Genomic DNA, 26,647 nt, shown 5'->3' with positions numbered 1-26,647 from the left:
GCTGCAGTGGCAGTTGCTCAGCGGACAGTTCCTGGTGCTGAACTCAGGCGGACGACTGTTCCGCGCTCAGAGCGAGCCGTCAGTGCTGGACACAGGAGAAGCCATGATCACCGGAGCCTGCTGGAGGTGCCTCCTCCTCTGCTTCTTCTTCCTGCGAGGATCTGCCCAGAATTTCCCCCAGACGAGGTTCATCTGCACCTCAGTGCCTCTAGACATGGATATGTGCACCTCCTCCATGCAGAACAGTGGTCCCACCGAGGACCTGAAGACCACCATCCTGCAGCTGAGAGAGACGGTCATCCAGCAGAAGGAGACCATCATCAATCAGAAGGACACTATCAGGGACTTGACGGGCAAGCTGGCCAGGTGTGAAGGGCAGACAGTGCTGGAGGTGCCCTCCAACGAGCCCAAGACTGGGGCAGCCCCTGGATCCAGGAGGAAGGAGACTGGGACCTCCAAGAACACCATGGGAGACCTGTCCAGGACCCCCACAGCTGAGACCCTCACCCAGCTGGGACAGACTCTGCAAAGTCTGAAGACCAGGCTGGAGAACTTGGAGGTAGGGATAGCTCGTTGGTCTCTTGGCTGTGGCTTGTATGGTCAGTAGGATCATTTAAAGTCTATTGCATGAAAATGGGTGTCGCAGAGCTATGAAACATTGGAGGGGGTGCTTTCCAGAGATAGAAGAAAGATGTGCTGCCCCTCTCTGGTGGGACATGCCTGGGGTGGTGGGACATGGCTTGGTGCAGGACATGGTGGGGAGGGGGATGGGATACATGGCAAAGTGTAAAACATGGGGGGGGGGAATGCATGAAGGAGACATGAGATATAGCTGTGTGCTGGACATAATTGGGGTGTGTGGAATATGGCTGGATGAGGGGGTTCAGGACAAGGTGGGGGACATGGCTGGCTGCAGGACATTTTTTGAAAGGGATGTAGGACATTGGTGAAGGGGAAACGGAAAACGGCTGGCTATTTGACATGGTGTGTGTGAGTGTGGGGGGATTTGGGACTATGATGGATGTGAGACATGGTGAACTATACCTGGGACTTGGCTGGGTGTGAGACATGGCGGGAAGGATATGGGACATGGTGGGTGACTTTGGGACACACAAAGGAGACCTGGCACATGGCTGGGTGTGGAATATGGCGAGAAGGATAAGGGACATGAAGGGTTGCGGAACATGATGAAGGAGACCTGGGACATGGCTGAGTGTGAAATATGGCGAGAAGAAAATGTGACATGGAGGGTTGTGGGACATGGCTGGGTGTGGAATATGGTGGGAAAGATATGGGACATGGAGGGCTGCGGGACATGGCAGGGTGTGGAATATGGTGAAAAGGATATGGGACATGAGGGGTGGCGGGACATGATGAAGGAGGCCTGGGATGTGGCTGGGTGTGGAATATTGTGGGAAGGATATGGGACATGGAGGGTAATGGGACATGGTGAAGGAGATAAGGGACATGGCTGGGTGTGGAATAGGAGGGTTGCGGGACATGGCTTGGTGTGGAATATGGTGGGAAGGATATGTGACATGGAGGGTTGCGGGACATGACTTGGTGTGGAATATGGTGGGAAAGATATGGGACATGGAGGGTTGTGGGACATGGTGAAGGAGACATGGGACATGGCTGGGTGTGGAATATGGGGGGAAGAATATGAGACATGGGGGGTTGCGTGACATGGTGAAGGAGACCTGGGACATGAGGGGTTGCATGACATGGCGAAGGAAACCTGGGACATGAGGGGTTGCATGACATGGTGAAGGAGACCTGGGACATGGCTGGGTGTGGAATATGGTGGAAAGGATATGGGACATGGAGGATTGCGGGGCATTGCTGGGTGTGGAATATGGTGGGAAGGATATGGGACATGGAGGGTTGTGGGACATGGTGAAGGAGACATGGGACATGGCTGGGTGTGGAATATTGGGGGAAGAATATGAGACATGAGGGGTTGCGTGACATGGCAAAGGAGACCTGGGACATGAGGGGTTGCATGACATGGCGAAGAAGACTTGGGACATGAGGGGTTGTGTGACATGTCGAAGGAGACCTGGGACATGGCTGGGTGTGGAATATGGTGGGAAGGATATGGGACATGGAGGGTGCGGGAGATGGCTGGGTGTGGAATATGGGGGGAAGGATATGGGACATGAAGGGTTGTGTGACATGGCGAAGGAGACCTGGGACATGAGGGGTTGCATGACATGGCGAAGAAGACTTGGGACATGAGGGGGTTCGTGACATGGCAAAGGAGACCTGGGACATGGCTGGGTGTGGAATATGGTGGGAAGGATATGGGACATGGAGGGTGCGGGAGATGGTGGGGCTCGGGTCATACACAAAAGCAAGGCACAACTATGGAAGTTGATGCAAGATTCTGTCTTGTTAGCTCATTGGTGGTAACTTATTGGTGGAATATTTATTCCTTTTATTGGAGTCCCAAGTGTTTTAAAGAGGCTGAAGAGCAGAGTATCCTAAGCAGTGATGATTGTATAGCTGGAAGTACTGTCAGAAGAGAGCAGGATGGTGCACATGCGGCTCGCACACAGTACATTCACCTACTCCTGTTAACATCAGAAAAGGAACAATTCTTCTGTTTCTTTGACTGCATTGGTAGCGATAATCATGGTGCCATCAACCAGCTGCTAAGAGTTACCAAGACAGACGGGTCTCATAGATGGCAGGAAATGTGACTTTGGTTGACCAGCCTTCAGATTGTGGCCATATGCAGCCTCATAAATCAAAGTCATGTAAAAAGCCTTGCTTGAGTCTATTAGGTAGTGAAGGGGTTACCACCTGAGTTGCACAGAGATTTTTCCTTGGAAAACTCTGAATGGCCGAACATTACTATTTGTCATATTTGTCAAGAAAATGGCATTAGGACTGCGTCAAGCGTCCTCTGCATACGCTCATGGTGGACGATGGTGGTTTGGAATTCCTCACAAATGTGTCTCTTCACGACTAATCTAATGGTGTCCAAAGACAAGATACAACTGCTTGCCGAATCCCAATCTGGCAGACTGATCAGGACATGGGCACATGTCTGTGATCTTTGCAATGACCAACCTTGGCGGAGGAATTGATCACCCTTGTTGGGTTCTAATAGTTGTCACCAATTTTCTCACTGAGATAAAACTGGAGCCAGGGTTGTCTGCTCAGTTCATAAATGTGTACACCTAGTCCAAACAAGCGTACATGTTGATGTCTTGGTCCATTTAGCCTATGGTCATTCGGCATGTCAACCAGCATCTCGTGTCTGTGGGTGATCTGCCCAGTGCCGGGGTGCCCTTGAAATAGCAGCCTGTTGCTTTGCTTCTGTAGGGATGCAGCCTCAACAATCATCCACATGGTTACCTAAGTCAATAAGCTGCTAATGGGTTTAATTGAGAAAGTAGAATGTTTAGTAATGTTTGTGACAATCCACTTATCTGACAGTGTGACATGTCCCTCCCCCCCTTCCCCTGACCCTTTGCAGCAATACAGCAGAGGGAACTCATCTGTCCAGGCCAGCAGTCTGAAAGATTTGTTGCAGACCAAAATAGACGACTTGGAGAAGCAAGTCCTGTCCAGAGTCAACAACCTAGAAGAGGGGAAGGTCAACCTGAAGAACGAGACGGAGCTGAGGGGCAAAATAGAGACTGCCCTCACCTCTCTACAGCAGAGGATCACCGACCTGGAAAAAGGTGCTGAGAACATGATGATGGTTCATTGTGATTGCAGCCATCTGTGTGTGTATGCTCACAGCTCCCCGTATTCCACAACATGGGGCATGGCCATTGCCTGGGAAGCCGAAACATTTCCTAATTGTCCAACCTCAATAATCAGTCACATATTATATTCTGTGTGCAAAGAGTTTGTAGTTATAGGATTTCCAGTCCTTACAAATCAGCATAAAATCTGCTGTGTGATGTATCTGCAGCTTCTGTCTCGGAACGCAATGCATGTACTCCTTTCCTCCCCTTTTCCTTCCCTCTCTGCCTCAGAACACAATGCATGCACTCCTTTCCTCCCTTTACCCTTCCCTCTCTGTCTCGGAACACAATACATGCACTCCTTTCCTCCCTTTACCCTTCCCTCTCTGTCTCGGAACACAATACATGCACTCCTTTCCTCCCTTTTCCCTTCCCTCTCTGTCTCGGAACACAATACATGTACTCCTTTCCTCCCTTTACCCTTCCCTCTCTGTCTCGGAACACAATGCATGCACTCCTTTCCTCCCTTTACCCTTCCCTCTCTGTCTCGGAACACAATACATGCACTCCTTTCCTCCCTTTTCCCTTCCCTCTCTGTCTCGGAACACAATACATGTACTCCTTTCCTCCCTTTACCCTTCCCTCTCTGTCTCGGAACACCATACATGCACTCCTTTCCTCCCTTTACCCTTCCCTCTCTGTCTCGGAACACAATGCATGCACTCCTTTCCTCACTTTACCCTTCCCTCTCTGTCTCGGAACACAATGCATGTACTCCTTTCCTCCCTTTTCCCTTCCCTCTCTGTCTCGGAACACAATACATGCACTCCTTTCCTCACTTTACCCTTCCCTCTCTGTCTCAGAACACAATACATGCACTCCTTTCCTCCCTTTACCCTTCCCTCTCTGTCTGAGAACACAATACATGCACTCCTTTCCTCCCTTTACCCTTCCCTCTCTGTCTCGGAATACAATACATGCACTCTTTTCCTCCCTTTTCCCTTTCCTCTCTGCCTCAGAACACAATGCATGCACTCCTTTCCTCCCTTTTCCCTTTCCTCTCTGCCTCAGAACACAATACATGTACTCCTTTCCTCCCTTTACCCTTCCCTCTCTGTCTCAGAACACAATACATGTACTCTTTTCCTCCCTTTACCCTTCCCTCTCTGTCTCGGAACACAATACATGCACTCCTTTCCTCCCTTTACCTTTCTCTCTCTGTCTCGGAACACAATGCATGCACTCCTTTCCTCCCTTTACCCTTCTCTCTCTGTCTCAGAACACAATGCATGCACTCCTTTCCTCCCTTTTCCCTTTCCTCTCTGCCTCAGAACACAATACATGTACTCCTTTCCTCCCTTTACCCTTCCCTCTCTGTCTCGGAACATAATACATGTACTCCTTTCCTCCCTTTACCCTTCCCTCTCTGTCTCGGAACATAATACATGTACTCCTTTCCTCCCTTTACCCTTCCCTCTCTGTCTCGGAACATAATACATGTATTCCTTTCCTCCCTTTACCCTTCCCTCTCTCTTCTGTTCTCTTATTTCCTTACCAAACCCAACTCCCTGCCCTTTATTTCTTCTCCCTTCCTTTCCTTCTTTCTTTTTTCATCCACCCCTCCTTTCCACTTCTCTCTCTTATCCCCCCACCCCTCCTTTCCACTTCTCTCTCTTATCCCCCCCCCCACCCCTTCTTTCCTCATCTTTCTTATCCCCCCCAGGCCCCATTTATCCTCTTCTTACTCACCTTCCCTCCCCTCTCTTTCCTCTCCTCCACTGCCTTCCCCTCAACTCCTCTCCTCTGTTCTCCTCACTATTTCTTTGAATTCCCTCCTTCCCTACCATCACCTCTCCCCTTCCCTTCCCTTCTCCTCTCCTCTTCTTCTCCTCTCCTCTTTCCTTTTCTTATCTCTCTCTTCCTCTACACTGCTCTTCACACTTTTTTTTTCTCATCCCCTTCCCTTCTCTTCTCTCCTCTTCTCTTCTCACTTTTCTCCTCTCCTCTCTCTTTTCTTCTCTGCTCTCTCTTCTCCTCTCCTCTCTCTCACTCTCCTTTCCTCTCTCTCCTTCTTCTTTCCTCCCCCCCCCTTCTCTCTGTCCATCTCCTCTGCTCTCCTCTCCTCACCTTTCTCCTCTCCTCTGCTCTCCTCTCCATCTCCTCTCCTCTCCTCACCTTTCTCCTCTCCTCTCTCTCCATCTCATCTCATCTTCTCTCCTCTCTCTCCATCTCTTCTCCTCTTCTCTCCTCTCCTCTCCATCTCCTCTCCCCTCTCTCCATCTCATCTCATCTTCTCTCCTCTCTCTCCATCTCTTCTCCTCTCCCCTCCTCTCCTCTCCATCTCCTCTCTCTCCATCTCATCATCTCTCCTCTCTCTCCATCTCCTCTCCTTTCCATCTCCTCTCCTCTCTCTCCATCTCATCTCATCTTCTCTCTCTCCATCTCTTCTCCTCTCCTTTCCATCTCCTCTCTCTCCATCTCATCTCATCTCCTCTCCATCTCATCTCCTCTCTCTCCATCTCATCTCATCTTCTCTCTCTCCATCTCTTCTCCTCTCCTTTCCATCTCCTCTCCTCTCTCTCCATCTCATCTCATCTTCTCTTCTCTCTCTCCATCTCTTCTCCTCTCCTTTCCATCTCCTCTCTCTCCATCTCTTCTCCTCTCCTCTCTCTCCATCTCATCTCATCTCCTCTCCTCTCTCTCCATCTCATCTCATCTTCTCTTCTCTCTTTCCATCTCTTCTCCTCTCCTTTCCATCTCCTCTCTCTCCATCTCTTCTCCTCTTCTCTCCTCTCCTCTCCATCTCCTCTCCCCTCTCTCCATCTCCTCTCTCTCCATCTCCTCTCTCTCCATCTCTTCTCCTCTCCTCTCTCTCCATCTCATCTCCTCTCCTCTCTCTCCATCTCATCTTCTCTTCTCTCTCTCCATCTCTGCTCCTCTCCTCTCTCTCCTGTCCTCTCCTTTCCTCTCTTCACCCTCTCATCCCCCCCCCCCCCCCCCCGCCGACCATTTCTTTTTCTCCTTGACAAAGTGCTGCGTCTTTCTCCCACATAACAGACGCAGTTACATAACATGCAGAATCAGAGAGGAATGTGTTTCAGCGCTCGTAGCCTTGGCCCACATTGAATGCCTCTGTGTATTGCTACCTGCACAGAAGTGGAGAGTGCATTCACATTGCAGACATCTGTACGCTCCAGACGAGGTGACCTAGGAAGGATTTAGCTCTCTCAGCATCCCCCCCCCCCCCCCAGACCTCAGTTTTTCTATGGAGCTGGCTTTATTGAAGCTGCCTGCCACGTTATGCCATCAGAATAATGATCAGTATTTGCGATTTGTTGGTTTATATCGCTGGAAGAAGTAGCAGAGCTTCCCTTACTAATGGGAAATGCAGGCTGGGCTGGGCTGGGTTAGGGCGCCTCCTAGTGACACATTTGGGGAAGTTACAGAATTTTTGAAACTTGTCATAGTGATGGTGTGCATTTTATGCTGCAGTTTGTGACCGGTGTCAGTGTTGCTCCCAGAGCAAGGTTGTTGATTTGGGGGGGGGGATCATGTTGCTGATTATCCTGACCCTCTCTGCTGAGCATTGGTCATAAGCTGCGGGTGACACAGGAAATCTTTAACAAAGGCTGCAGCAAAATAATACATTAAAATATAAGACATTGGGCACTAATTATTCAGGCTGACTGCATCTCAGTAATAAAATCATCCATTCAGTTTGGCTTTAAATCTTAACAGGATAAAAATACAAAGCTGCCATTGCTGTCTACCTTCTGAAAATACGGCTGTCATTGATCCGGAACAAGTATGCAGCCAGTGAAGTCAGATCTCAAGATTGCTGACTTATTGAAGCCATTGAATTAGGGTTAACACCCAAGCAATTTGCATATTTCCAGAGGGCAGCCAGCTTCCATATTTGGTGTTGTGACAGGTTCCCTTTAATTTAGCAGCAGGACCTCTGATACAGGATGATGGTCCAAGAATGAACTGCTGAGCTTGCAGCTACTCAAACAAAATAAAACTGTACACAAAGACACAACCTCATCTTAGCTTTGTACATTGAGGACTTTTTAGAATCCCTGCTAGGTTTGTATTGCTGTCTGTGTCAGCGCTGGGGAGATTTATCCTCTCCGTTTGTCCTGATGACTATTTGTCTCAGGTATAGAAATAGAAATTTATGGGAAATCCAAAGTTTTTCAGGATGTTCTCAGAAAAAGGAAGTATAGGGAAATCTTCCTGTTCTGGAGACATCTAAGAGGGGATTTCCCCTCACTTCCTGTTGTGTCTCCAGGACAGGAAATGTCAGGAAATCTCTTCAAAGGGAAACAAGAGCAACCAAAAAGTATAAGTATAATCATGCTAGAATTTCATTCAATTATAAAAAAAAAAATATTTCTTAGTCACATCTTAAAACACATAAAAGGAGTGTCTATATGCAATTGACATCATCTTTTCACTTCCATTGACAGAACTGCGTTGCATGTGGCTGTGTCATCTCTGTCCCTTGGTTTCAATGTTGCATAAGCGTTCTCTGCACCCAGCACAGTTGTTCTTCTGTGGGGTATTGAGGGTGAAGCTCAGTCAAGGATGGATGGAACGAAGGCCACATGGGAAGCAGCCAATAGGCACATCTATTTAGAGATACATGGGGTCAGGCCATCAGAAGTCTATCCAAGATGTGCTGAGAATCCAGGCCCTGCACCTGCAAGGACAGGTGATTCCAGGGATGTTTCCTCCCATTGCAATCCAACTAACCCTACAATCCTGCTTAGGGTCAGATTATGGAAAGACGCACTCTGAGTATTATCTCAGCAGAGGTGCCAAATAATCATTATTGCTCCACTGGGATTAGAAGAGATTTTTTTTGCCTTCATTAATCCAGTCTAGATGTCACAGGTTAGGCTTGTGTTTGAGTCTCGGCCGCTGTAAAATGAACCTTGCCTTTCTTCTCCATCTCTTTAGGTCAGAAGGAGAACAGGCCTGCAGACAAATTTCAGCTGACTTTCCCTTTGAGGACAAACTACATGTATGCCAAAGTGAAGAAGAGCCTTCCGGAAATGTACGCTTTCACTGTGTGCATGTGGCTCAAATCCAATGCCTCCCCAGGGGTGGGGACTCCATTCTCATATGCAGTGCCAGGCCAAGCCAACGAGTTGGTGCTGATTGAGTGGGGGAACAATCCAATGGAAATATTAATCAATGACAAGGTAATAAAATCATTAGTCTTTATTGCTAGAATTAGGGACGTGCACAGAGTTCAGGAAGGCTTTAGGGGGAGGGATCAAGCACGGAGAGGTGCTTAAAGTGAACCTTTGGCCAGGCCGTCATCTTTTAACAATTTACAAATGTTTAACAAGCAATAAATCACCTTTAAATCAAGTCCTCACTGACTTATTGAAGCAGTAGTCCTTCAAATCATTCTCTCAGCAGCTCAGCTCTCCTTCCTTCCATCTACTAGCAGTGACTCAGCAGCTCAACTATGTCATACATATTACGAGTCTCTGGATTAAATGCTCTATGTACACATAGGGTGCCTCCAAAACTCAGCATGCAACTGCATATTCTGGATGTCTGTGCATAATTTTAATTTGCTAAATATACATTTGTAAACTTGTCTGAAAGTAAAGCATGGCTACATGAAGGGAGGTAGATCATGGCAACATGCTAGGAGGTAGATCATGGGTAGATAATAGGAAGTAGAGTATAGTGAGAGATAGTGGGATCTAGAACATAGTTTCATGATATGGGGCAAGGCTAGCTAGAATGTGGGAGGTAGCACATAGCTAGATGATTGGAGGTGGAACATGGCTAGATGGTGAGAGGAAGAGCGTGGCTAGATGGTAGAAGATAGAGTATGGCTAGATGGTGGGAAGTAGAGCATGGTAACATGGTGGGAGGTAGAACATGGCTAGACTGTGGGAGGTAGAGAATGAGTAGATGTTGGGAGGTAGGGTATGGCTAGATGGAAGAAGGTAAAGTGTGGCTAGATGGTGGGAGGTAGAACATGGCTTGATAGTATGGAGTCAGTTCTTAGGGTTAGGGTGAGGAAGAGCGTGGCTAGATAGTAGAAGGTAGAGCATGGCTAGATGGTGGGAATTAGAGCTTGGTAGCATGGTTGGAGGTAGAGCATGGTTAGATAGTAGCAAGTAGAACATGGGTAGATAAGGTAGAACATGACTATATGAAAGAAGGTAGAACATGGCTTGATGGTGTAGAGTCAGTCCTAGGTAGAATATGACTAGATGGTGAGAGGTAGAATGTGGGAGATAGCGCATGGCTAGATGATAGGTATAACATGGTTAGATGGTGCAAGGAAGAGCGTGGGTAGATAGTAGAAGGTAGAGCATGGATGGATGGTGGGAAGCAGAGCTCGGCAACATGGTGGGAGGTAGAGCATGGGTAGATAAATGAAGGTAGAGCATGACTATATGGAAGAAGGTAGAACATGGATACATGGTAGAGGGTCAAGCCTAGCTAGATGGAGGAAGGTAAAGCATGGCTAGATGGAAGGAAGTAGAGTTTGATAAGGTAGGGGGAGGTAAAGCGTGACTAGATGGTGGAAGTTAGAGAATGTCTATATAGTGGGAGGTTGAATATGAGATGGCAAGTGGTAGAGCGTGGTAATATAGCAGGAGAAAGAATTTGAATAAATGACAATTTGTGCTTGCACTCACAGTAATCACGACCAGGTTATACACTGATTGGTACCTGACCTTTCCTGTAGAGCCTCATCAAGTGACAACAAGATGAGGAGCTCAGGCACACCGGTGTACAATATTCCTTAGCAGAAATAAAACTATTTTGTGACATGGACCTGCTGTGGGCAATCCATGTCCCTCATCATTTATGTATATTCTTTTTTTTAACAGGTAGCAAAATTGCCTTTTGTAATCAATGATGGCAAATGGCATCATATCTGCATTGCCTGGACAACACGAGATGGTGTGTGGGAAGCCTACCAGGATGGCGTACTTAGAGGAAATGGGGAAAACTTGGCACCTTACCACCCCATCAAACACCAGGGAGTATTGGTGCTGGGCCAGGAACAGGTAAATGTGTTAGAAAACCTTATACTCATATCTACTTTACTGTACGTGTTCCTGGTTACAAGCAGCTTTTCATATCAATGGCTGTTTTCCTGCTTTCCCATACATTTTCACGTTTTATATATAATACAATCTTCATGGTAATAAATGCTTAAGTTGTTATAGCTGACAGTTTTATGCAGTAATGTTAAGTATATAACACAGTCAAGTACTGTATGTAGTGTATTGGGTTCAGAAGTCAAGATTATGTCATGTACAACATACAGTAACATATGCAATGCAGAGGTCAGAGACTAGGGATCAGAACAACATTGTGTACAGAACAACTTGCTGAGTTCAGTGGTCGGGATTAAATGTCCCCTTACTGTGGTGGGCATTGTAGAATGCACTTTAGATGTTGGTGCTCAGTGTTGTGTGCCTCCTAACTGTTGGTGCTCAGTGTTGTGTGCCTCCTAACTGTTGGTGGTCAGTGTTGCGTGCCTCCTGAAATATTGGTGGCCAGTAGTGTGCGCCTCCTCAAATGTTGGTAATCAGTGGTGTGGGCCTCCTCAGATGTTGGTGGTCAGTCTTGTGTGCCTCCTAATGTTGGTGGTTAGTGGTGTGTGCCTCCTCCATTGTTTGTGTTCAGTGGTGTGTGCCTCCTGAAATGTTGGTGGGCAGTGGTGTGTGCCTCCTCAAATGTTGGTGGTCAGTGGTATGTGCCTCCTCCATTGTTTGTGTTCAGTGCTGTGTGCCTCCTCAAATGTTGGTGGGCAGTGGTGTGTGCCTCCTCAAATGTTGGTGGGCAGTGGTGTGTGCCTCCTCAAATGTTAGTGGGCAGTGGTGTGTGCCTCCTCAAATGTTGGTGGGCAGTGGTGTGTGCCTCCTCAAATGTTGGTGGCCAGTGGTGTGTGCCTCTTTAAATGTTGGTGTTCAGTGGTGAGTTCCTCCTCAAATATTGGTGTTCAGTGGTGTGTGCCTCTTCAAATGTTGGTGGCCAGTGGTGTGTGTCTCCTCAAATGTTGGTGACCAGTGGTGAGTTCCTCCTCAAATATTGGTGTTCATTGGTGTGTTCCTCCTCAAATGTTGGTGGCCAGTGATGTTTGCCTCCTCAAATGTTGGTGGCCAGTGGTGTGTGTCTCCTCAAATGCTGGTGTTTAGTGGTGTGTTCCTCCTCAAATGTTGGTGGCCAGTGGTGAGCGCCTCTTCCGATGTTGCTGGCCAGTAGTGTGTGTCTCCTCAATTAAGGGTAAAGGTACTCTTTAAACATAGTAACACGTGGATTCTATTGTTAGTTAACCAGCCATCATTACAAATTAAAGACCCTGTTGGTGGTCAGTAACTTTGGTGTTCCACAGGACCAGTGGTACTCCCCGGCATATAATGGAAATGAGATGGGGAGGTGTTCTGTAGTCCTGACATGCTTCTTATTCAGTGGTGATAATGGTACTTCACCGCAAATACAGTACAGTCAGTGAGTATTACCCTAAGACAGGAGATGTGTTACTGGCAGGATCACCAGGTAAAAAGAAAGGAGAAAAACCCTGAAAAATGAAAACTAATGCAGCCACCACATCTGTGGACTGGTAATCTGCAACAATGATATTTTTCTTCTTGTGGTACTTTGAGGGGTCTGTCTTTATAGTCATTCATCCAGTGAATCTGCCTGTGTGAACTGAGCAAAAATGAATGTTCTTTAGGCTCTTATTTATATTATGGGCAGAAGTACAAAACATACAACATGGCCACTACATGGAGCTGACGAGCTCAGGAAATGCATACTGGTCTTTGTACCAGGAGGGCAATGTAACAGTTCTAGAGAACGCTAGAGCAGGGGCAGACTGACCATTTGGAAACTCAGGCACTGCCCAAGGGCCCGGGGTCAGTAGGGGGCCCCATGAGATGCCCCTGGTACCTTTTTCATAGGCTTTTTTGAGTTTGGGCAAGGACACAGGGGCCCCATGATCCCCTATTGCCCGGGGGCCCCATGAGTTGTCAGTCCACCCCTGCACTAGAGGGATTTGGCAAATAAATGTAATTACTGATTTATAAAATAATATACCTTTCCGTTCATCCAGCCAATCTGCATGTACATTCATTGTGAGAATCGGGCAAAAATAAATGTTCCAGAAGCTATGTTCTGCATTATGGACAGAAGTGAATCGCCCCATTATGGGCACCAGATGGAGGTGAACAGGAGCAAATAAAATGTAACAAAGTCTAGAACGCTAGATGGAATTAGCAAATAATTGTAGCCAACAGTTCCATGAATTTGCTAATTCCCTCCAGTGTTCTCTAGATTTGTTACATTGTATTTGTATTTCCTCTGCTCCTCAGCTCCATCTGGTGGCCATAATGTGGTATTTATTACTACCCAGAATTAGAGAACATCCATTCTGAAGAGAAAATATCCAGAAGCAGCTTTTCGCAATCAGAGTGCCATCTGGAGTTGTCAGGGGTGCCGCGATGCATCTGATATTATTTTGCACCAGAACCATGGAAATACATGATGCTAATTCAGGGCGGGCGGCATTCAGGGCAGCCCTAGAAGGGGAGGGAAGTCCGCCTCTGTTTAGACCTTCCCTGCCTGGAGACACTGAAGAGAAAATGAAGGGGGGGGGGGGACTGAGGAATTTGAAGTAGGAAAAGAATGGGGGCTGAGGACTTTGATATAGGGAAGGGGGGGGGAGCTGAGGACTCTGATGTAGGAGACGGGGGAGGGGTTAGGACTCTAAAGTAGGAAAGGGGGGAGTGAGGACTTTGATGTAGGGAAGGGGGGGGGGGGTTGAGGACTCTGATGTAGGAGACGGGGGAGGGGTCAGGACTCTGAAGTAGGAAAGGGGGGAGTGAGGACTTTGGATTTTGATGTAGGGAAGGGGGGGGGCTTAGGACTCTGATGTAGGAAAGGGGGGGGGAGGCTGAAGACTCTGATGTAGGAAATGGGGGGACTGATGACTTTGATATAGGAAAGGGAGGGGCTGAGGACTCTGATGTAGGAGACGGGGGAGGGGTCAGAACTCTGAAGTAGGAAAGGGGGGAATGAGGACTTTGATGTAGGAAAAGGGGGGGCTGAGGACTCTGATGTAGGAAAGGTGGGGGGGGGGGGAGGCTGAGGACTCTGATGTAGGAAATGGGGGGACTGATGACTTTGATACTTTGATGTAGGAAGGGGGGGGGGGGCTGAGGTCTCTGATGTAGGAAAGGAAGGGGGGGCTGAGGACTCTGATGTAGGAAAGAAAGGGGGGGGGCTTAGGTTTCTGATGTAGGAGGGGGGAGGGGTCAGGACTGATGTAGGGAGGGGGGGGGGGGGGGCTGAGGACTCTGATGCAGGAGATGGGGGGGGGGGGGGTCAGGACTCTGAAGTAGGAAAGGGGGGAGTGAGGACTTTGATGTAGGAAATGGTTGGATTGAGGACTTTGATGTAGAAAATGGGGGGATTGAGGACTTTGATGTAGGAAATGGGGGGATTGAGGACTTTGATGTAGAAGATGGGGGGATTGAGGACTTTGATGTAGTAAATGGGGGGATTGAGGACTTTGATGTAGGAAATGGGGGGATTGAGGAATTTGATGTAGGAAATGGGGGGATTGAGGACTTTGATGTAGGAAACGGGGGGGGGGGAGGGCTGAGGACTTTGATGTTGGAAATAGGGGGACTGAGGACTTTGATGTAGGAAATGGGGGAACTGAGGACTCTGATGTAGGAAATGGGGGGACTGAGGACTTTGATGTGGGAAATGGGGGGACTGAGGACTGACGTGAAAGGGGGGATTCTGATGTCATGGGGACCACATTTTAGACAGAGGTGCCTTTAGATTTTGCATACTTTCAGGGGGTGTTATGTCTGAAAATATGTTGAGAAACACTGGCCTGAGGAAAATGAATTTTGCCCGCTTCGCACAGAACGAATGTACAGGACGATTTGCTGGACGAATAGCAGACGCTGACATATTCCGTGTTCCTGGAACCCCAGCTATATGTTTCTATGGCAGACATCTTTAATAAGCTGATCTTTTTGCCTTTTGAAGGACACGCTTGGAGGCGGGTTTGATGCCACTCAGGCTTTCGTTGGCGAGCTCGCTCATTTCAACATGTGGGACAGAAAGCTGACCGTCGGAGAGGTCTACAATCTGGCCACTTGCAGTAACAAAGCGCTGACCGGGAACGTCATCAGCTGGGCAGAAACCAACATTGAGATCTTCGGCGGGGCCACCAAGTGGACATTCGATGCATGCCGCCAAATCAACTGAAGCCCACGGATCCCCTTTCCTGGCGAGACACAAATTCTTACCATCGGCCTCATCCTGCACTTGCCTTTCAAACATGATGTTGGGGGAGGGGGGTCATCAACTAAAAAGGTGGTTCAAATAAATTTTTCTTTTTTTTTTTTCCAATCTGCAAAATGACAAAATAGGAAAAAATATCCAGACAAGCCAAACCACATTATTCAGCCCATCGTCTCGTTTTCCATCGATCACCTTTTGCATCCGTGAGGGAGAAAGCTTGATTTTTTTTATAGGAAAGGCATGCAAATAGTTCAGCAGGACATTTTTCAATGTTTTTGTTTGCAGGGAGATTTCACTTTTCTACATTGGAAGATCCCTCGTTGAGTTTTTTTTTTACATTGCCAACTTGGTTTAATCTCTTGGCTGCTGGAGGGCTCTGCACAGGGGATGGGAGCTCTGGGTGTCTCCAGCAGCGTGGGGGGTTAATCCGGAGTGCCTTGCGCTGGTACAGAGATTCAGCACATTTCTCATCCTTTGCATTACATTCTATAGACCATGTTTCCTCTTTGACGTGTAATAATAACGGTGTTTGTTGGCTATGCGGCTCCAGCTTGCCCATCCACAGCTGTCTTCATTCTCTTTCGGATTGCTGTCATTGAGAGCTTTGAACTCGTTGTGACCTACAGTCAGGGTTTCTGGGACCTTGCTGTCTCTTCGATAACTCCAGCAAATGCTAACGCATGGCAGACAAAAACCCCAACCCTGTCCACTGGTGTCGTCACACCGTAGCATTTTTTGTGAATCTTTTTTTTTTTTCAATTATTCTGTAAATATATTTTTTTTTTGACGAGCATGCATGATAAGTAAACGGACATTCCTTCATTTTTTTTCACCTCCCGGTAGAATTATTTCAATTTAGTGAAACTTTTATGGCTGAACTAAGAAAAAAAAGTCAGCCGTGCAAGAGGACTCTTTTGCAATTTGATAACAAACAACTTTACTACGTGAAAAGAAACCTTCGATTTTCCAGGCAATATTTCTAAGTTATTTGGATCCCTTTGTAAAAAAAAAAAAAAATGGAAAAACGTTGAATTTTCTTACCGTGTGGTTGGAATGCTGATTCTGGTTACAGATTATTTAATGTTATGAAGCACTTTCTCTGCTAGCCATGATGAATTTAGGAAAAAAACTTTGAAAGGGTAATTTTTTTCCATACCAAAATACAGTATATGTAGCTCATGTTTTACTGCTTTGCAGATGTTTGGGAAAAGATTATGTGGGGCCACGCTTCCTGCTTGCCTGTTTAGTATGCTATGACCCGCTGTGATGGCATTTGAATTAAAGTGCATCTAAACCCACAAACAAACATTTTTATTTTGTAGCTTATCGGTCCTTGAATGTGGCAGCTGCATTAGTTTTTCCTTTTTTTTAATTTGTATCCACCAAGTCTTTTGGTGACTACACTCACTCTCTGTACTGTATCTATGGAGGTAGCTATAGTTGTCACTGAAGCTGGACTTTAATCGCATGTTCCTCTCTTCATCTCCATTACATGAGGGGTGATGGGATTACAAGTTTACAGAAGGAAGATTGCTTTCGGTTCAGCTCACAGGAAGTGACAAGGATGCTGCATTTCTGGCAGCATCATTTTCTAACAATGTCCAAAAAAATTAAATCAATGCAGCCACTGTATCTAAGGACTGGCAATCTACAATATATGATGTTTTTTGTTCTTGGTTGTAGATATCCTTTAATTATTTTTTCAGTTAGAACCAATGGACTGCTTGCCAAGGAGACAACGGAGGTTTAGACCGCACCAAACAGCCATTGTAGTGCAGTCAGTCTTGTTGACTACATGAGTCTTCAATGGTACGTCATTTATTTTGGTTCTTCTGAAAACAGTTTACGCAATCACGTGGTGGTCAATGTCACACAGATGAGGTGCTCTTATCTTATAACCAAGGAGGGCAAATAATGACCTTTCCATCCATGTATTCACCATCTTGTGCTCTTCAGTGTACTTAGGGCACTCCCAGGAAAATGTTCGGTGTTCATTATCCTTGGATGGTGACTTCATGGGACTGGTCAAGTGTTCAGCCAATCTAAAATTAAACAGACAAGGCTTGGTGGGCCGTGTGGGCCTTCAGAAGCTGAAAAGTCACAGTCTGTCTACTTCTGGTATAAAGACAGGGATAAGTGTTCAGACCTCCGATGTGTCCTGTTTTTTCAGGACGATCTTATTTTTTCATTTGTTTAGATTTATATCTTTTTATTAATTTTAATACAGGCCAATAACACAGTTCGGCTAAAGGGATTGTTCTTCAGTGATATTTGGTATTCATTTTCCCTTTGTGGAAGGATATGGGCTCCATCCCAGTAGGTGCTTCACATCAGTGGGAGGAGCTGTGAATCTTCTAGGACATGTCAGAGCTTAGTTGTGGCAGGGTCAGTCAGGGGTCTGATTTGTGTCCATCGTGATCTGGGAACCCCAGCAAAATTAATTTTACTTGGAAAAATAGAACTAATTCTGCAAATTTTGGGGCAAATTGAGGTCAGATTTGGGAACAGTCACCCAAGCATGAAATCAATTCTTTGGCCAATTGATATCAATTCAGATTTGATTTTGGTAGGATGGATCATCTACACTTTTATTTTGCTCATTGTTTGGTTGCACCTATCGCACCCCCCCTCCAATCATCCAGATGTGTATGAAGCCAATCCTCCAACTCCATTGCCATTTGGCTGACACAGAGGCTGACTCAAGAGCTTGAGATGGTCCATTTGCATGATTGTTAATTTTTATGTTTTGTGATGTCAGCCTAAACCAGATCCAACCCATCTTGCCCAAAGTACGCAAAATCTAGCTTGGTAACCTGAAAAGGACCCAATTATATGTTTGAACAGGAAATTGTTCAAATTATCAAGGAAATGACTGACAACTACCACCTAATCCCCCCACTCCAAAGACATATCTCACAGTAATCTAGCTCAGTGGTTCCCAACCTCAGTTCTCAAGAACCCTCAACAGGCCATGATCTGGGTACTTTCCTTAGATAAAATAGCTCTCATAAACATCAAGCATTTGACATTGATTTAAAGCACCTGTGCAAGGTAAAGTTATTCCTGAAAACACAACCTGTTGGGGGTACTTGAGGACTGAGGTTGGGGGCCACTGGTCTTGCTGATCCTTTAGCTTTGCAACTGCTTAAGCCACTCATCAAGAGCCAGCGTTTGGGTCGGAACCACAGTCTGCAGACTTTTAAGAGATTTTAACATACATGTTAAAAGAACAGCAAAGGGATTGTACTGGGACAGTCGCAGTCATCAGATAGCTGCACCTACCATCCTGCCTCATTGGTATCTGAGTAGATATTGACCTAAAATTGACAGCTTTGAAGGCTAAAACACCTGTAATTTTTTTTTGTTCTTTATACAGAAATGGGGGAAAAGTCAAGACTGGAAATCTGCCAGTTATGGCAATTAATGGATGACCAGATGAGGGGGTTGTCTCTACTTCTTCTGCACTAGTCCCTGTTTCCAGATTTGCAGACCATGGACACCTAGGCCACACCAGCATGACATGTCCTACTCCCAAGAGATGTCACATATGTGCTTTGCTGTTAGGTCATGCCTATACATTATTGAGAATTACTTTAGCTCAGGACAATAGACAGCCATTCTTTGGGAGGTAATAAAGGGATGTTGGGTTAATGGGAAGGTACATCGGTCTTTTACACAATGATGAATGCTGAAAATAATCTCAGGGTGGCCATGTATTGGGTCAACTCTTGAAAGCAACTGATATGACTATCTTCTGTGAGGAAATGAACTGTGTGGGGCTCCTCTAGGGGGTGATAAGAAGTTCTCCTGATCAATAGAAGCATATTGCATGAATAGATTGCCAATGGCTCCCTTTTTTAAAGACTGAAATTCAGTAACTATTTCATCACTGTGTATTGCTGCCATGTGTTAGCTCAATCTCAGTGCTAACATGACGGTGTTGTGGCAAATGTCTCAGCTCCTCTTATCCCCAGAGCTCTGTTCATCTACAGCTAGCCTTATTAACATCTCAATAACTAGGAGAAGTCCTACATTTAAAAAAAATACATACAGTTTTCATTTCATTTTTATGCCAGGAATACACAGAGCTAGAACTAAAAAAAAAGTGCGGGTCCATTGCCCTTAAAGTTAGTCTCATACTGTACTTTATATGTAGCCACAGACAATCCCTGTCGCTGAAGATGTCAATATACCCAAGTCCCTTCTAGATCTCCAGACTTGCACTGACTAGACTACGTCTCAGGTATACGCCATTTTATGATGGATGCTGTCCAAAAGACAGTGTATATTTTTTGCCTAATTACTGTGTATAAACCCTCTTTAAAATATAGCTAGTAGGGGTAGTTACTTGACCATTGTCTCTGGCAAGCTTTAATGCTGAAGCCGGCCATACCTAAGCCACACCTGTTAATCTGGCATTATGCCCTGCCCTCTGTTCCTAAGCCACACCCTCTAACCTGGCGCTAATCCTTACCTACCGCACCCTACTATCAGGGCCCCTGCCATCTTGTTTGTTGGCATTCACAAGTCACATGATTTGGCGCCCATCAGGCAAATGACATTTTTTTAAAAAAGAAACTTGCCTGGAAAGTACAAAATTCTATTTTGTTTGCCTGATTTGGGGCCAACCAGTTTCCCTTGCTTACCTCAAATCCACCCCATTACGATATGGTCGGCCTTACTGCACCTGAAAGTCTTGCCCCTTTTAATAACTGAGTGTTCTGTATCACATTATAAAAGGAATTTATTATATGTCATGTTATGTATTAAATAATAAAAAAAAAGAAACGAGGAAAAGCAAATTATTCTTGGGCTACCCTCCCTCAAATTATTGTAAAAAAAAGAACAGAGATATATAGAGAAAAGCACCTATTTTCACAGAAATTCTATGTTTTCTATGGAATCTTTAACCTCTTTGGAGACAGACTGTAGTTATTGCTTGAAATCTTGTTGGAATTCAAACTTATTTTTTTTGAATGGCAAATCCAGAGAGCTGAATGGTTATAATGATTTCTAAGGAGGACCACTACACCCAATGAAATGCAGCCTGACCTCCTAACAGATAATTATGATGTCATAGATCTCCCAAATGTAGTTTTATTTGCAATTATTGTGTTTCCTAAAAAATATGTTGTAATTGTTAAAGATTGAGAGTGAAACAGAAAGTGTGTGTGAACCTAAAATCCAAATTTGATATATTGCTTTACGCCACTATAATCCTGATAGCTTCAATTTGATAGATCAATTTCATTTTTTGGGGTCCCAATGGCAGGAGAAGGGTGTTTATCTGGGTATGGGAGTGACGCCGCTCACCGCTCTCACTTCACGGAGAGGCACTAGAAAAAAATCGGTCATGTAACCACTAACAAAATGGTATCTTTCATTTTTTAATTTTCTTTACAGAAGTAAAATGTGCCTTTTCTGCATGCGGTAATCTTTTTAATATATTGATTTTCCATTTGTCTTAATTAATAACTAATACCAATGTAAAAAGAAAATAAAGTGTGAACCAGAATCTTGTTACATTGTAGCTACTTTATGTAAACTTAATTAAAAAAAAGTGCAAACCCAATTACAAATCAGCTTTCTTCAGCCCAGTTTTTCTTTTGAAAGCTGTGAAGGTTTGCATTGGGTACTAAGTTCATTTTTGTTGCCTTAAACAAAAATCCTTAAATTCTGATCCGCATTTGAAAACACTAAAATTTATTAATAGACATAAAATGGTGGAGATCCTTCTATAGCCTGATGTATATTGTGTTGCCCCCTCCCAACTTATATATATTACATCAGATGTGGGGAGAACGCATTGGATCTTACTTTTAAATATGTCCCATGTACTTGTCTGCTTGGGGAGGTGGGGGAGGTTCTGTTTGGATTTAAATATTACTTCATAATAGATTAGTCGCTCTATTTTTTTCCTCTTTGGTTTAACCAAAAATGAAGGCTAAGCTCTTCCTTCTTGAAATGCCCTAAAACCTACGTAGAGCTGTAAATATTTTTATTTTACAGCATAGCTGAGCCCACTAATATCAAAAGTGTATAAAAATCCAGATAACAGATTTCTTGATGAAAAATAGCACCAAATTGAAGGAGATAGAAACACATTTGAAAAGTAATGAAATAAGCAAGAAAAATTCTTAAAGCCTACACTTTTGTTTGTGTGAAAGGGTGTGAAGTAGGGTGTGAAAATAAGCAGGTGAGCCCCCAAATGACCCAATTAAGCTGCAAAGGCAGCTGGAGGGGGATGTACATACGCCAGAGCATAAATGAATCCACCCTGTTGAGTTTGGTGGACAGCACTGTTGCGAAACATGACATATTCAAGTGATTGGAGTTGTGCTGCAACTTTCGAGCCTATTTCGATTTAGACCATCCACCGTTGATCGCTCTTCACAGAGCAACACAGCTGTAATGAGTCCCTGAAGCACCCTTTGGTTTCATTTTGGAGACGTGTAAGGCACATCCTCATGGGAGCACTGGCGGTTCATTTATACTAGCTGCTAGAGGATTTCAGCAAACTTTGGCACAACTTGAAACGTGCTGGAACCTTCTATCACCTTAAATAAAGTGACTGTCAGGATTTTTATTATGATTTAACATCTCCAAACCCAAGCTGAAGGTTACTTTAAAGGCTAAATCCATATTTTGCACAAAAATTTATACCTGCATCATAAAACAAAAAATTATGCTTTTATTGTTTGGATTGGAGTCTACAAAGCATTGCAACTGCGCTCAGGGACTTGCAGATGCAATGCTATGTCTCCTACAGACTATTCCTCCTCCTGCTGTAGGGCCATTCTTTGGTACGGACCTTGGGTTACAGGGTTTTGGGAAGTATCAATGGATCCCAAGGGCGGAGACATCACCACACTTGTGCTCCATTGAGAACTACTGACGAAGCAGTAATGACAGATGACACCAATAGAGACCAGTATGTCCACTTTGGTTTTAATTTTTCAGGTTGAACTCCACTTTCATCCAATATGTTACAATTAATTCACTTTAATACAATGTAATACAAACAAGATATTTTCACTCCAAGTGCCACTCATTTCTGCCAAGGACCTGTAAACTTTTTTCTTGATTTATTTTGTATCTGAGGTCACGTTGTATTCTTGGTGTAGTGGTCCTTCCCAGGGTAAGTCTAGATGGACGGTTCACAAGCTGTACCAGGTGAACAGCGACTGAGTGGCTTACAAACTGCGTTCAGTGTGGATATGGAGTGGCAGTTGCCTTGGGGGTTAACCATCCTCCCACACAGACAATGAGTAGGGAGTGTACAATGTTTGAACCGTCTGTCTTGAATGTCCTACACTGTACATCAAGCTCCTGTAGGGCTGGATCCACATATCAAACGCAGGCTGCTATAAACCCTCTGTACAGAACATTTTTCTTATCCTATTCACTGTGTAACATAAAAAAGGTGAAAGACCTGAGTAAAAAACGGAAGCACAAAATGAGCTTTATTTTTATCCATACTCCGGTTTTACAGCCATCGAGTTGCCAATGGTTTTCTTTTCTCTACCAGCCTGTCCATATTTTTGGTACAAAGATGTTTTTTGCTGACCAAAGCTGTAAATTCCCCTTTTCGCCATATTACCCTAAAAACTTCTGTGTTGTACTTTCTGATTTGTATGGGTTCAAAGCCAGATTGTGAATCCCTCCGTCTCTGCCCTTCCCGTTATATCGTTGATTTACACCATGCTGTTTTGTTGACTTCACTGCTGGAATTTATTGTTGATTTTATTTTTACACAATAAAAAAAAAGACGAGAAGCAAAAACGTTTTCTTTTGTGTTGTTTGTTTTTTGATGTGTTCATAAATGTAAAATGTCTGTAAGGCATCGTTCACCGATTGTAAAAGGTCACTCGACAACTCACAAATGTCATTTTGATGTACAAATGTTCTATAGCCTTTTGGTTTATCCTCTTTCCGGCTTAGTAAATGCTCGTTGGATAACGATGGATCCAATGGGTAGCTACTAGAGCTTAAAAATAAATTCTGGGAAAACATTCAGTACTGAGCCGTACATCTGTATTAGACTTCATTTTATAAAGGTCTGTTGCTGACACCAAGGATTCTAGAGGTATTTATGGCCGTATCGAACATTGAAGACAGCTTGATCTCAGCCAAAAGTGGATGTACCTAGACAGCAACAACCGATTGCGAATTAAGATATCCAAGTCCGATTTTATTTCTCTGGGCCATTTCTCATCTTAATAACAGGACACACAAATTTGATTTCTCTGTAGCACTTGGTATTTTGCTTATCTAGTAACTGGCACTATTACCACTATTGGCCATTGACCAATATTGTCACCAAGTCATACCTCCTACTTACCAGTACTTAAAATATCCCTTCTATTTTCACCCCTTTATGTTGATCATCATTGGACACCCCCATAATGAAAGTGTTCTGTACATTATATTAGCCATTGGAAACAAGAAGACTCCCTAAAAAAGGTCCCAACAGGTCTGTTCAACAGAATTCAATTGATAAACTGACTTCTGTTGAGTGGCAGTGGCCACACATGGATCAAAATTTGGCTGGTCCCTGCTGAACTGGCTGAATTTTGATTCAACTATGGCTACTTTTACACTAGTGGTCATAGGAGTCACCTGAACTGGCCTAATTATAATCCACCAAAGAGTGGAGCAGTTGGAAAGTACAAGCTCTGAGGACATAAGGATCAATAAATGAACGTCTGGAGCTCTTTTAAAATAAAATAAAAAAAATGACCCCAACAGTTTAGTGTACCCCTTAAAATCGTTAGTCACCAAAGATCCAATCTTTCTTCTGTCTAGCTAGGTCTCGGATGTTCACATAGAATGCTTGTCTTCTGCATCTTCCTCCGTAAAACACCAAACTCCCTGAAAGACATCCTGTACCCTCAGACTGCCAATGATCCGATCCCCCTGACATAGAACAAGATACCATGTGACTATATCCTGATATTCTAAGCTTACCAATAGTGTTTGTCATGGCTGACATTCTTCTTTAAAGTCTTGGTCTTCTTATTAAATAAGTTCAGCACCTGGCCTAATAGAGCCTTATTCTCATCCTACCAACCCACCTTTTGTAAGTATCCATGGTCGCTAAATTCAGCCAATTTTGTTTAATTTTTCACCATCAGAATATGGTATATATCTCTTCCACTGGTCTAGCAGAGTATAGGATAAATCTGTTCTTTACTACGGCTCTTATTCACTGACTGTATGCTCTCTATCTCTATGGGATACAGTTGTGGCAGATAACCTTAGGATCAGGCTTGTTTTAATAAAGGGACCCAAGTTTTAAAGCATCAACTCCCACCACCCCATCCCTCCATTTATATTTAGGTGTTTGGTAAAGCCAGAAGAGTTGAATCACCTGGCAGTTTCCTCTAGTTCCTGGGTCTGGCTCTGGTTCCTGGGTCTGGATGCCTGTTGTACTCACTCCTACCTGTCATGTGTCCCAGAAGATTATGGAGTGGAAGGGGGGAGGAAAACCAACTTCTGCTTCTGATCGCCTAGGCGATTGCAGCGGAAGTGGGAGTGGGTACCTGTCAAATTCGGGGGACAAAGCCTTAAAGCAGAACTTCCCCTTTTGGGTGGAGCTCTGCTTTAAAGCAAATCTCCTCATCAGAACTTAGACAACAAAAGAAGACCTGGCAGAGGTTCTAACTGTTCCCTACTCTATCCAAAGCAAGTTTTGACTATGTATACACTTTAACCCTTGTAATATGACCTCCTTAATGATCCTTTTCCTGATGCCACTAAAAACACCTCGGTTTGTACACCATCAGGTAAAACATACTCAATATAGCCAAAAGTATTCTTCCCAATGATGGAGGTCAGGTGTCTCCATTGTAGGGTCCTGGTAATCCTCCATCATACAAAGCCATTGGAGACAACTGTGCTCTTCCAGCCTTGTGGTAACAGTCTGGTGAAGACCCTTTTCTGTTCTCCCATGACTATCCCCTGTGTACAAAGCCAGCTCCATAAAGACATGGATGACCAGTTTGGTGTGGAAGAACTCCAGTGTCCTGCACAGAGCTCTGACCTCAACCTACTGAACTCCTTTGGGATGGATTGGAACCCCAATGGTGAGCCAGGTCTTCTCATCCAGCATCAGTACCTGACCTCACAAATGGGCACAGATTCCCACAAACACTCTCCAAAATTTTGTGGAAAGTCTTCCAAGAAGAGTGGAGGAAGATAAAGCTGCAAATGGCCATGGTTTTGGAATAAGGGGTCCAACGAGCTCATAAATGTGTGATGGTCAGGTCCCCACAAACATTTGGTCATTTAGTACAAGTCAAGCTGATTGGGTCTTTTGTTCAAGTTTGAAAAGCGTTCTAAGATGGCATTGTGGGTGATGGAATAAATAAAGCTTATATCTACGGATGTCACACACAAGGGTCTTCTGGATGCTTAAAAGTTCAAAATGCTCATTAACTACCAGGCAAATCCTTTGGGTTTTGGCAGTGAGAGCTGATTCTGCCATTTTTCTATGACCTTGAGGTCACATGATATTCTAGATAGCTCAGGATTCAGAGAGTGACATAACCGATTTAATTATTCTTGGAAAGGATTTTTCTTTACCTCCTGACCTTCACCAGTGTCTCCAGAGAGCAAAAGCCACGTTCACATTCTCCTTATTCTCCTTATGTGCGGTTGGCTGTATTTATGGAAGGTTGTCACAGTGACCTCATTTCAGGAATCAGTGAGAAGATAAAGGTCACAGGGAAAGCGAAGGAACCAAAACTTTCATAATATGCAATAAAGTAACAATATCACCCATATAAATGTTTATATACCGTATGTATACAAAACACAAATTCTACTTCATACTTGAAGTATTTATCATATAGATCTGAACGTGTAATGCTTAGACCCCACCCTCAGCCCCACCTCTTTTTGTTCCCCTGGAACACAATCTCACTTCAGGGCTGCCATAAAACAATTATACTGCTGATCATGTAGGTATAAAGAAAGAAGTAAGAATAAGCATTAAAGTGTATGCATTGCCAACATTTTTTGGAGTGGGTAGGTGTTAGGCGCTCTGTCATGTTTTTATTGACATCTGCATCCCGGCTAGGGATATGCACTCTGTCCTGGTCACTAAGCTCACCCACATGGAAGAAAAATATATTTGAAATATATTTTAAAAATATTCTTCCCAAATATATTGACGTATTTGAAATGCTACAATTTTGGCCATATTAAATATATATTTACTGCATGTTGAAATGCGTTTTTATTACAAAATATATGAAACATATTTTTTTAAAAATATTTCAAATATACTGTATGTCTTTAAAAATACAAATCTACATTTTTAGAATGCATTTTCAAATATATGTTAAAATAACTTTTTTATATGTTAAATAAAATCTGAAGAATAAATACTTTTAAAGGGATGCAGCCCCTGCAGCTTTCCTCATCTGAACACTGAGCGTGCACCAGGTGATTATAATGAACCGAACCCTCCCATTCAGATTCAGTGAGCACAGGACACGGAAACAAACAGCTATTTCTTCAGAGCAACAAAAAGTCAAATATGCAACAAAATACAAGTTACAATCCTTCAATGTGCATAGATCCCCCAGCGGGGAGGGGATGATTCTCAGCAAAATTGGAGTTACACTTCACAT

General features: G+C 44.4%; 1 protein-coding gene across 1 annotated transcript; it reads left to right on the top strand.

Annotated features, from left to right (window-relative positions):
- LOC149440061 (neuronal pentraxin-1-like) lies at positions 1 to 22,793 on the top strand. The gene is made up of 5 exons (XM_089658983.1): positions 1 to 559; positions 3,485 to 3,692; positions 8,664 to 8,908; positions 10,571 to 10,750; positions 14,754 to 22,793. Exons 1-5 carry the CDS (start codon positions 104 to 106, stop codon positions 14,973 to 14,975), a joined length of 1,311 nt encoding a protein of 436 aa, XP_089515109.1. The 5' UTR covers positions 1 to 103; the 3' UTR covers positions 14,976 to 22,793.
- Positions 22,794 to 26,647: the final 3,854 nt, after the last annotated feature.

This window comes from Staurois parvus, unplaced genomic scaffold (genome assembly GCF_062004578.1).
Source record: "Staurois parvus isolate SC_StPar_1 unplaced genomic scaffold, SC_StPar_1.0 ptg001120l, whole genome shotgun sequence".
In the NCBI taxonomy this organism is placed as follows: Eukaryota; Metazoa; Chordata; class Amphibia; order Anura; family Ranidae; genus Staurois; species Staurois parvus.
This window is presented reverse-complemented; position numbering and strand designations above follow the sequence as displayed.